This window comes from Microcaecilia unicolor, chromosome 5 (assembly GCF_901765095.1).
Source record: "Microcaecilia unicolor chromosome 5, aMicUni1.1, whole genome shotgun sequence".
Taxonomy (NCBI): domain Eukaryota; kingdom Metazoa; phylum Chordata; class Amphibia; order Gymnophiona; family Siphonopidae; genus Microcaecilia; species Microcaecilia unicolor.
In genome coordinates this window covers 73,341,499-73,354,509 of record NC_044035.1, presented here as the reverse complement: position 1 = coordinate 73,354,509, position 13,011 = coordinate 73,341,499, and the positions used below count along the sequence as shown (strand labels likewise).

The following is a 13,011-nucleotide window of genomic DNA, read 5'->3' as shown; positions in this document are numbered from 1 at the left end:
TCAACAAGCAGGGGGGCACCGGATCTCACCCCCTGTGTCAGGAAGCCGTCAGCATGTGGCTCTGGGCTCGCCGTCACGGCATGGTGCTGCAAGCCACATATCTGGCAGGCGTAAACAACAGTCTGGCCGACAGGTTGAGCAGGATTATGCAACCTCACAAGTGGTCGCTCAATTCCCGGGTAGTGCGACAGATCTTCCAGGTGTGGGGCACCCCCTTGGTGGATCTCTTCGCATCTCGAGCCAACCACAAAGTCCCTCAGTTCTGTTCCAGGCTTCAGGCCCACGGCAGACTGGCATCGGATGCCTTCCTCCTGGACTGGGGGGAGGGTCTGCTGTATGCTTATCCTCCCATACCTCTGGTGGGGAAGACTTTGTTGAAACTCAAGCAAGACCGAGGCACCATGATTCTGATTGCTCCTCTTTGGCCGCGTCAGATCTGGTTCCATCTTCTTCTGGAGTTGTCCTCCGAAGAACCGTGGAGATTGGAGTGTTTTCCGACCCTCATCACACAGGACGAAGGGGCGCTTCTGCATCCCAACCTCCGGTCCCTGGCTCTCACGGCCTGGATGTTGAGAGTGTAGACTTTGCTTCTTTGGGTCTGTCAGAGGGTGTCTACCGCTTCTTGCTTGCTTCCAGGAAAGATTCCACTAAGAGGAGTTACTTCTTTCTATGGAGGAGGTTTGCCGTCTGGTGTGACAGCAAGGCCCTAGATCCTCGCTCTTGTCCTACACAGACCCTGCTTGAATACCTTCTGCACTTATCTGAGTCCGGTCTCAAGACCAACTCTGTAAGGGTTCACCTTAGTGCAATCAGTGCATTCCATTACCGTGTGGAAGGTAAGCCGATCTCAGGACAGCCTTTAGTTGTTCGCTTCATGAGAGGTTTGCTTTTGTCAAAGCCCCCTGTCAAGCCTCCTACAGTGTCATGGATCTCAATGTCGTTCTCACCCAGCTGATGAAACCTCCTTTTGAGCCACTGGATTCCTGCCATCTGAAGTACTTGACCTGGAAGGTCATTTTCTTGGTGACAGTTACTTCAGCTCGTAGAGTCAGTGAGCTTCAGGCCCTGGTAGCCCAGGCCCCTTACACCAAATTTCATCATAACAGAGTAGTCCTCCGCACTCACCCTAAGTTCTTGCCAAAGGTTGTGTCGGAGTTCCATCTGAACCAGTCAATTGTCTTGCCAACATTCTTTCCCCGTCCTCATTCCTGCCCTGCTGAACGTCAGCTGCACACATTGGACTGCAAGAGAGCATTGGCCTTCTATCTGGAGCGGACACAGCCCAACAGACAGTCCGCCCAATTGTTTGTTTCTTTTGATCCCAACAGGAGGGGAGTGGCTGTAGGGAAACGCACCATATCCAATTGGCTAGCAGATTGCATTTCCTTCACTTACGCCCAGGCTGGGCTGGCTCTTGAGGGTCATGTCACGGCTCATAATGTTCGAGCCATGGCAGCGTCGGTAGCCCACTTGAAGTCAGCCACTATTGAAGAGATTTGCAAAGCTGCGACGTGGTCATCTGTCCACACATTCACATCTCATTACTGCCTGCAGCAGGATACCCGACGCGACAGTCGGTTCGGGCAGTCAGTGCTTCAGAATCTGTTCGGGGTTTAGAATCCAACTCCACCCCCCTAGGCCCATGTTTGTTCTGTTCCAGGCTGCACTCTCAGTTAGTTGGTAAATTTTTTAGGTCAATCTCAGTTATGTCCTCGCCGTTGCGAGGCCCAATTGACCATGGTTGTTGTTTTGAGTGAGCCTGGGGGCAAGGGATACCCCATCAGTGAGAACAAGCAGCCTGCTTGTCCTCGGAGAAAGCGAATGCTACATACCTGTAGAAGGTATTCTCTGAGGACAGCAGGCTGATTGTTCTCACAAACCCGCCCGCCTCCCCTTTGGAGTTGTGTCTTCCCTTCTCTTTGTCTTGCTACATATGAGACTGGCCGGCACGAGCCGGTTCGGGCGGGAAGACGGCCGCGCATGCGCGGTGCGCATCGGCGCGCGAGGACTAGCAAAGGACTTTGCTAGAAAGTGTTCCGATTGGAGGGGCTGCCGTGGACGTCACCCATCAGTGAGAACAATCAGCCTGCTGTCCTCGGAGAATACCTTCTACAGGTATGTAGCATTCGCTGTATTCCCTAACTTACACACGCTATTGGTGCCTAACTTAATGTGACCTGTTATAGAATGAGGGGGCTTTTGAATATTTTCTTTGCAGCATGCTTATTGTATATTATTGGTAAAATGACCTTTTCCTTTTCAGATACCATTTTTTGATATATAATTCGTCGGTCCTTTACTGGCAGTCAGCCAGACCTTTCTTAAGGCCTCAATGTCGCTACCTGCTTATCCCCAGCCTAACTCAGATTCTGAAAGCTTTGGAGGAGATCGAAGAAGAAGACCATGACTGGAGAGCAACACTTATGATGTAAGTGTTTTATATGAATTTCCTGTCTCTTAGGCTTATTCACTAACTTGTGATAACACTGGGGATGATTCATTAAAATTCTAAATTAATTGATCAAGATTGCATTCAAAATATATGTAGAGGTGTATGGAAATTATGAAAATAGAGAAATAAACAGACTGTTAGCTACAGTTACAAATTCAGTTTATTAGAACTTGTTATACCACCTAATCAGAACAAGTGGGTCCAGACTAAAAGCATTAGAAGGAAAGGAACTCCAGTCAATTTGTATAGGAAAGAAATCCAACCGCTAAAGAGATCCATCCATCGCCACGCCATCACTAGCTATTATCTCCCCATTTACAAACATATAAAGGAAGTTATTTTAGAAGCCGTATTTGCAATTTCCACATAGGACTTGTGGCATTTGCATGTGGAAATGACATCCCCATGTAAGTGGTGATTTTAGAAAGGATTTAATTTACACGTGGATGTCCATAATACATAGAAATTACAAGGGGCATGATTTGGTCAGGGCCTGGGTGGGTCTATGTATTCCCCATTTAATAAAGTGGGGGGGGGGGGGGGGCAACCTTGGTCCTCAAAGGTCACAACCCAGTTGGGTTTTCAGGATTTCCCCAATGAGTATGCATGAGATATATTTGCATGCACTGCCTCCATTGTGTGCAAATAGATCTCAAGAATATTCATAGAGAAAATCCTGAAAATTTGACTGGATTGCTGCCCTCGAGGACCAAGGTTGCCCACCACCGTCATAAAGGGAATGCATGTATAGGACCTGGTATTTCAATGTGAGGAATTGAAAATAAATACAGATTGCAGCCTTTGTTATTTAATTAACAGCATTCACACATACAGGGTTGCAAAATGGCTGGCGTTCATGTGTAATACCAAAATACCTAATTCTGTGTCAGCAAATGCTTATGCACTCCTGCAGGTAATGTAGAAAAGGCTCCAGAACTGAGCAAATCCCAACCTGGACATCTCAATACAATCTTTCTTTCTGAAAATGGGTCTCAAAATATAGCAAAGGTTTTTATGGTCTGCATACACATAAGTAAAATTTTTCTCCAGGTTGCATTAAGGGATTGGCTTGTTGGCCTGGCAAGCTAGCTCCATTTTAATTTAATCTCCCTTTTCCCTCCAGCTCCCACTTAAGCAGCACTGGCTCCATTTTCACCTACACTTGAAACAGAGAAATATGATGGCAGATAAGAGCCAAATAACCCACCCAGTCTGCCCATCCACAGCAACCACTGTCTCCTACTTTCCCTGAAAGATCCCATGTGTCTGTCCCACGCCTTCTTAAATTTAGACACAGTCCTACTCTACAGCACCTCCACTGGGAGGCAATTTCTATGCGTCCACCACCCTTTCTGTGAAAAAATATATTTTTACATTACTCCTGAGCCTTTAACTTTTTAACTTCAAACTATTCCCTCTCATTCCAGAGTTTCCATTCATTTGAAAGAAGTTCACCTCCTGTACATTAATGCCACAGAGGTATTTAAATGTCTCTATCATATCCCCTCTCTCCTGCCTGTCTTCCAAAGTATACTTTTTGAGATCCTTAAGTCTGTCCCTATAAGCTTTATGAAAGAGACCACTAATCAATTTTGTAGCCACCCTCTGGACCGACTCCATCCTGTTTATATAAGCATAAGTACATAAGTATAAGTACATAAGCACCGGCATACTGGGAAAAGGCCAAGGGTCCATCAAACCCAGCATCCTGTCTCCGACAGCGGCCAATCCAGGCTTCAAGAACCCGGCAAGACCCCCCCCCCCCCCCCAAAAAAAAAATGTAATAATGTTCAATGGACTTTTCCCTCGGGAATCTGTCCAAACCCCCTTTAAATTCCGTAAGGCCACCTTTTCGTAGGTGTGGTCTCCAGAATTGCACACAGTATTCTAAATGGGGCCTCACCAGAAACTTTTATATAAGGGCTCTATCACCTCTTTTCTTTCTGGCCACCCCTCTTCCTATGCACGCGAGCATCCTTCTGGCTTTGACCATTGCCTTTTCTACCTGTTTCGCCACCTCGAGATCATCAAACTCAATCACCCCCAAGTCTCGCTCAACCTCTTTTGGTTCTGTTTTAGCCTCTGTGATTTCATGTCGGAAACAGAGGAGACCATTCTCTCCTGCTGCCTTGTCCACTACTTGCTCTGCTTCACACTCTGACCTGCACATACAAGTTAAAAGTGGAAGTGGCAACGTTCTAGCAACATACCAGACAGCAGGCAGTAAGAGACTCTCATAGAGAAAAGGTTGCAGCAGTTGAGTGATCCAGGCTGTAATCTGATAAAGCTGACTGGGAGAATTGGGGGGGAGTTACTATGGGTGGGTAAATGTGGTGTGCGAGGGTAGGGGGAGATAGATCAGAGCTGCTGGAAGGGTTTATGGATTGCGGCTCAGAAGGAGGTTCCCCTACCTAACCAGTCCTTTTCTAATAGAGCTGTATTCAAGAGGTCATTTGTCTTAACAGAGATTTTCTGAATATCATCACACTGAGTATCGCCAGTAAATAGTACAATATAATTTCTAAAAGTGGACTTTGTGCCCCCCCCTTATAAAAAGGGCTACATTTTGTTGCTCTCTACTATTGTATCCACAAAGCTCATTTTAATTAAAAGTGCTGCATGACTTTATAGCAGTATACTTTGTGGTTTTGTGTTAGTAAACTTTTTCATGTGGAGGGGCATAATTGAAAGGGGCGCCCAAGTTTTCCTGAGGAACAAGATGGGCGTCCATCTTTTGTTTCAATAATACGGTCGGGGACGCCCAAATCTGGAAATTTAGGTCGTCCTTAGAGATGGTCATCCCCGATTTTCGGCGATAATGGAAACCGAGGATGCCCATCTCAGAAACGACCAAATCCAAGCCATTTGGTTTGAGGGAGGAGCCAGCATTCGTAGTGCACTGGTCCCCCTGATATGCCAAGACACCAACTGGGCACCCTAGGGGGCACTGCAGTGGACTTCAGAAATTGCTCCCAGGTGCATAACTCCCTTACCTTGGCTGCTGAGCCCCCCCAACCCCCCCCAAAATCCACTACCCACAACTATACAACACTACCATAGCCCTAAGAGGTGAAGGGGGCACCTACATGTGGGTAGAGTGGGGGCACCTACATGTGGGTAGAGTGGGTTTGTGGTGGGTTTTGAAGGATTCACATTTACCACCACAGCGTAACAGGTACAGTGGTGGAAATAAGTATTTGATCCCTTGCTGATTTTGTAAGTTTGCCCACTGACAAAGACATGAGCAGCCCATAATTGAAGGGTAGGTTATTGGTAACAGTGAGAGATAGCACATCACAAATTAAATCCGGAAAATCACATTGTGGAAAGTATATGAATTTATTTGCATTCTGCAGAGGGAAATAAGTATTTGATCCCCCACCAACCAGTAAGAGATCTGGCCCCTACAGACCAGGTAGATGCTCCAAATCAACTCGTTACCTGCATGACAGACAGCTGTCGGCAATGGTCACCTGTATGAAAGACACCTGTCCACAGACTCAGTGAATCAGTCAGACTCTAACCTCTACAAAATGGCCAAGAGCAAGGAGCTGTCTAAGGATGTCAGGGACAAGATCATACACCTGCACAAGGCTGGAATGGGCTACAAAACCATCAGTAAGACGCTGGGCGAGAAGGAGACAACTGTTGGTGCCATAGTAAGAAAATGGAAGAAGTACAAAATGACTGTCAATCGACAAAGATCTGGGGCTCCACGCAAAATCTCACCTCGTGGGGTATCCTTGATCATGAGGAAGGTTAGAAATCAGCCTACAACTACAAGGGGGGAACTTGTCAATGATCTCAAGGCAGCTGGGACCACTGTCACCACGAAAACCATTGGTAACACATTACGACATAACGGATTGCAATCCTGCAGTGCCCGCAAGGTCCCCCTGCTCCGGAAGGCACATGTGACGGCCCGTCTGAAGTTTGCCAGTGAACACCTGGATGATGCCGAGAGTGATTGGGAGAAGGTGCTGTGGTCAGATGAGACAAAAATTGAGCTCTTTGGCATGAACTCAACTCGCTGTGTTTGGAGGAAGAGAAATGCTGCCTATGACCCAAAGAACACCGTCCCCACTGTCAAGCATGGAGGTGGAAATGTTATGTTTTGGGGGTGTTTCTCTGCTAAGGGCACAGGACTACTTCACCGCATCAATGGGAGAATGGATGGGGCCATGTACCGTACAATTCTGAGTGACAACCTCCTTCCCTCCGCCAGGGCCTTAAAAATGGGTCGTGGCTGGGTCTTCCAGCACGACAATGACCCAAAACATACAGCCAAGGCAACAAAGGAGTGGCTCAGGAAGAAGCACATTAGGGTCATGGAGTGGCCTAGCCAGTCACCAGACCTTAATCCCATTGAAAACTTATGGAGGGAGCTGAAGCTGCGAGTTGCCAAGCGACAGCCCAGAACTCTTAATGATTTAGAGATGATCTGCAAAGAGGAGTGGACCAAAATTCCTCCTGACATGTGTGCAAACCTCATCATCAACTACAGAAGACGTCTGACCGCTGTGCTTGCCAACAAGGGTTTTGCCACCAAGTATTAGGTCTTGTTTGCCAGAGGGATTAAATACTTATTTCCCTCTGCAGAATGCAAATAAATTCATATACTTTCCACAATGTGATTTTCCGGATTTAATTTGTGATGTGCTATCTCTCACTGTTACCAATAACCTACCCTTCAATTATGGGTTGCTCATGTCTTTGTCAGTGGGCAAACTTACAAAATCAGCAAGGGATCAAATACTTATTTCCACCACTGTAGGGGGGATGGGCCTGGGTCCGCCTGCCTGAAGTGCACTGCACCCACTAAAACTGCTCCAGGGACCTGCATACTGCTGTCAGGGAGCTGGGTATGACATTGGAGGCTGGCATAGAGGCTGGCAAAAAATATTTTAAAATTTTTTTTTTTAGGGTGGGAGGGTGTTGGTGACCACTGGGGGAGTAAGGTGAGGTCATCCCCGATTCCCTTCGGTGGTCATCTGGTCAGTTCGGGCACCTTTTTGAGGCTTGGTTGTAAGAAAAAATGGACCAAGTAAAGTCGCCCAAGTGCTCGTTAGGGACGCCCTTCATTTTTCTATTATCGGTCGAGGACGCCCATGTGTTAAGCACACCCCAGTCCCACCTTCACTATGCTTCCGACACGCCCCCGTGAACTTTGGTCATCCCCGCAAAAGCAGTTGAGGATGCCCAAAATCGGCTTTCGATTATGCCGATTTTGGCGACCCTGGGAGAAGGGCGCCCATCTCCCGATTTGTGTTGAAAGATGGGCGCCCTTCTCTTTCGAAAATAAGCCTAATAGTGTTCTATATGCAAAATCAATGCAAATCCCCCATTATTGAGCTTAGATATGCAGAGCGGCCCTTGGGTCATTTACAAATATGGGCAAGCAAAAGAAGGAGAACCATTTTCCCAAGCAAATAGCTACATTTCAAAGAGGACCATCAAACAGATAATCAGAGGTCCCACCTCATTTGGAGGAATTCAGTTCTCTGGTAGGGTAGTGCCCTATGAAACCCTCCTCCTGGACCCACTTTGAATCTCAGTGTAAAAATACTTGTGCCCCTCGCCTCCACTAGGAAGCTTGCCCCTTCATACATTGAAATTCTCACCCCTCCCCCACCCCCAAGGCAGTTCCCTTCCCCTCCAGCCTCCTTTCCTCCACCTTCATCCAAGACTTATGTCAAAGGTTGCAATACAGAGGGGAGCAGGAACAGTTTCCGCATGCTCCTGTCCTGGCATTACCATTTTGGAAATGATGGTGTTTGACCCCTGGTATTACATTGTGATGTGAAGCAGTGGATCATATCAGCTGGTGCCATTGCTGGAAAATGGCACCAGTGTGGCAGAGATAAATGGGGATCACTCCTACCCCTCAGTGATTGTCAGATAAGCCATGAGGGAAAGGAGTTCAAGTGGGGAGAGGCATGGGGTTTGGAAAGGGGGCGGGGCTATTTTTTCACAAGGTTTGGGCTTCTTACTGAAAGGATTAAGAATGCTTATATTTTACAGCGTCCATTGGGGGGGGAGTTTAAAATTTTGATCACCAGTGAGTGGGGTGGGGTGTTTTTTTTTCATCTCTTGTGAGATACTTTAACTGTTGTCCTGTGAACATTGCTGCTGTTGCTCTCCTGGAGGAAAGTTAACTATACCACTTGAAAGGTTTACCACAAGCTGTGTTATACTCTTTGCAAAATAATGAGCTACTTTCCAGCATAACTTAGAATCCATTTTACTACGTTGCACTAGGCATTAACATGCACCTAAAGCAGTTTAAAATGGTACACTGCTGGATGCGCTCAGGCATCCCGGATGCGCTCAGGCGTCCTACAGTAAGTGCCAAATGTGCGTGCACTAACTGCGCACTAAAAATGTTTATCATTTTTTGAGGGGGTGTGTCTGGGAGGCAGAGAGTAGGTGTTCCTGCACTAATAGGTTAGCGTAGCTACAATACTGCATGCCAACATTATGGCAGGAATAGTGTGTGATCTCTTACCATCTGCAAAATTGGTGGTGGTGAGTTCACATCCACAAATTTTATTTATTGCCCGTGCACTAATGGCAACATTAGCACATGGACATTAATACAAGAATTAATTAGATTGTAAGCTCCATCGAGCAGGGACTGTGTCTTCATGTTCAAGTGTACAGCGCTGTGTACATCTAGTAGCGCTATAGAAATGATAAGTAGTAGTAGTCGTAAATAGAAAAAGGCCATTTTTATGGCTGTGGTAAAAACGGTCTTAGAACATGGGAAAAACCCACGTAAGGGCATGCTAAGGCCAGCTTTTACCACACCTTAGTAAACAGAATTTGTGATATTTTAATATCTATTCATATGAATGCAGTTTTGTATAAATTATAATTTATTATAAGATTAAATATTTCTCACCAATTTACTGAAGAGTTATTAAAGTTCCTGCAATAAATTATCCTTGATTTTGTGCAAAAAAAAATTTTCCAATACTGAAGTTGGGGAAAAAAAGGTCTAAGTGGTCTTTTTTTATCAATGGAAAAATTAAGGCCAGTGTAATCTGCCATCAATCTATATTCATTTTACTTTTCCAACAATTAATTCTTACCCTTTTATGCTTCTTTGAGAGAGCATTGTAAAATATTCAACAGATTAAAGATGGCAATATGTTAAAACAGCATTAAAATGATGATAATTTTAACAGGGTAAATAGTTCCTTTAAATGAGCCAAGTTTTTTTTTTTTTACTATGGGGCTCATTTTCGAAAGTGAAAAACATTTAAAAAGTGGCATAAAGCAGCATTTGGACATTTTTCTCACCAAAACGTCCAAATCCGTATTTTCAAAACCCATTTTCCTGACGTTTTTCTACGCAGTTCATCTGCAGTGCATCCAAATCTCAAGGAGGCACGTTGGGGCATGCTAAGGGCGGGATATGGGCGTTTCTAAGATCTGGATGTTTTTCAGGCATACTGGAACAAAATAAAAAATGCTCAGGACTAAAACTAAGATGTTTTGAGGTAGACCTGTTTTAATAATGACTAAGCCCCAAGAAAGTGCCCTAAGTGACCAGATGACCACTGGAGTAATAAAGGAATGTCCCCTTTTACTCCCCCTATGGTTACTGACCCCCTCCCACCTCTCAATAATGTAAAAACAAACAGTACATACCAGCCTCTATGACAGCCTTAGATGTTATAGCCATTCCTACTAGAGCAGCAAGCAAGTCCCTGGAGTAGCCTAGTGGTTGGTGCAGTGCACCATGGAGAAGGGGACCCAGGCCTATAATCCACTGTAACTGTTACATTTGTGGGGGAAAGTATGAGTGCTCCAAAACCCACCAAAAACCTACTGTGCCCACATATAGGTGACACATGCAGCCATAAGGGCTATGGTAGTGGTGTACAGTTGGGTACAGTAGGTTTTTAGTGGGTTTTGGAGGGCTCACTGTACAATAGAAGGGAGCAACGGTGAGATGTGTATCTGGGAGCCTTTAGGTGAAGTGCACTGCAGTGCCCCACTGCTCTGTTGGAATGACCATGAGGCCAGTCTACTAAGAATGCTGGCTCCTCCTACATCCCAAATGGCTTGATTTTGTGTGTTTTTTACTTGGAAGCTTTTATTTTGTTTAGAAAATGAACCAAAAAGATAAACGCATAGAGCACAAAAACATCTAACAAGTGGCCATTTTCGGGGGAAAAAAAGACATTTTGCTGTTTCCAAAATGGCTTTATTTGCTATTCGGATTCTGGATGTTTTGAGCAAAATATCTAAAGTCAGACTTAGACATATTGAAAATGCCCCTCCACGTTTAGGAAATAAATTAAAGAAGTGTTCTACATACATACCAATATATGGAGCTTGATTATTAATCTTTTTTCCTTTGCTTCCTTGTACAAAGTATCTGTGTGAGCAAGACTTTTTTTAGAGCCAATATCTTTGCTGAAATACATGGCACATAGATTTGCAGTTTTCTGCAAAATGTGCTATTTATCACACTTCGGTTAGACCCAGATGGCTATTAACACTGATGTTATTAAAAGTTTGTATAGGTAAGTAGGGAGACTTCTCATGGCTTCTTCCCAAAAACTGTGAAAATGGAACAAATGAATTTTCATGTATTCTTTCTCTCATTAAAAATGTTCTCTTTGTACCTAGCATATAAATTTGTTAAGTAGTTTACATGTTAATAGTACTACAAAACCACATTAATGTGAGGCTGGCACACTTAGGGTGCACTAGCTTTTGCATTAATCAGTTAATGTGGAATAGGATGGAAACCAGGTAATATATACATAGCATAGTAACATGGTAAATGATGGCAGATGCCACATTTCCCCCCTTCCCCCTCCCCCTTTTTTAGGGGAAAAATGTTATCTCGGTTTACATGTGGATAGGTTTATATTCAAGTATATATTGTATGTATATTTTGTAAGGGCTTTGACTGAAGTTCTTTTGAGATAATATATAGATACAAATTGATAGAGGACCAAATCACTGCATTATTATTGTATGATACGACATACTTTATCATTTTTTTATTTTTTTTTATTCATTTACAAAGTATTTCAAGGAATTACACTTGAATAGAAAGTGTTAAACTAGTAAGTATAGATTCCAAGTTGGCCGCACACACTAGCTGAGCTGTTGACCTCATTTTTCCGCTAAGAGAAATGCCGAAGAGAAGGGGTACGGCAGTGGTCCGAGCTTCCCCAACACCGACCCCAGTACCTGCAGGTCCAATGGACCATTTTCTGAGGACATCAGGGCATTAAGGATTGGTCGGGAGCGGTTCCATATGGAGTGCCGGCATAATGGAGGAAAATTCAGTGCTCCCTGGACTAGACGTGACTCTGAGCCCCAACACTAGAGCTGTAGATTGGGCCTGAGCTAGACTCGAGTGAAGCTCAATTTGAACAACTCGAGAGGGAGCCAGGAGGACGGGTAACACTTCCTGAGCAGAGCACTCCGAAAGAATCGACTGCAGGACAACGAGGAACAGAAACTGAGGAGGAAACAGATGTTGTAAATTAGCCTCCCTGGTCTCTAGAGAAACCGTCAAAGGCAACTTTAGAAAATCTGTGGGACTTAGTGGCTCAAATGGCACAGCATTTATTAAAACAAACAAATATGTTAACTCAAAACGTTGACAAAATTGAAAGTAAAGTGGGAAAAAATGAAGCTAATATAAAAATATGTTCTGAGAGAGTTGAAATGGTGGAAGGAATAAACTATAAATTTTGGTAATATTCAAACTAATATGATAAAGGATATATCAAACTTAAGGAATAAAATGGAACTTTATGAAAATCATATGAGATGATATAACCTTAGATTTATAAACTTTCCAAGAGTAAAGATGATAAGTTCAGTGGAAATGCTGAAATGATACCTTAAAGAAGTTCTTGAGATCTCAGAGACTAATCTACCACCCTTTACTTAAGTCTACTATGTTTGTCTCTTGTGAATATGAGAAATGTCATTAAGCTGTGAAAATTCTATTTTCTGCTTGGTTTACAGAGAATTCCTTGAATGTTTGCTGGATGCTGGGAAATTGAAAGAAGCTTCTGATTATGCCATTAATTCAGCACAATATATTAAACTTCTGGCTGCAGATAAATATCCAAAATTCTTTTCTGTTATGGTAAACATTTTCAAAACATTTGTGTCTTGCGATGTGTGATACTACCCAAATAACTAAAACATACCAGTTTGCAAAGTCGAATCAATTGTTTGTGCTCAAGACAGTAAGTTAAATACTTTGTTCCACTGGTTTTCAATCAGTCCTTGGGTCATGCCCAGCTAATCTGGTTTCAGGATATCAACAGGGAATATACTCATTCTTCATTGTATGTACATCTATGTCATGCATATTCATTGTGGGTTTGTTGAAAACCTGACTGGCTTAGAAGGGCATAATTGTGTCGGAAGCATAGCGAAGGCGAGACTGGGGTGTGATTAAAAGATGGGCATCCTCGGCCGATAATGGAAAAAAGAAGGGTGTCCCTGATGAGCACTTGGTCGACTTTACTTGGTCCCTTTTTTTTCACGACCAAGCTTCAAAAAGGTGCCCCAAC

At 44.2% G+C, this 13,011-nt stretch overlaps 1 protein-coding gene across 1 annotated transcript in view; it reads left to right on the top strand.

The window, feature by feature from the left end:
• CFAP46 (cilia and flagella associated protein 46) overlaps positions 1-13,011 on the top strand; it is a 418,285-nt gene that overhangs the window by 26,216 nt on the left and 379,058 nt on the right. The window contains exons 6-7 of the mRNA XM_030202994.1: positions 2,264-2,428; positions 12,455-12,578. Of these exons, the coding sequence (XP_030058854.1) occupies positions 2,264-2,428; positions 12,455-12,578 (289 nt within the window). The remainder of the gene's footprint in view (positions 1-2,263; positions 2,429-12,454; positions 12,579-13,011) is intronic.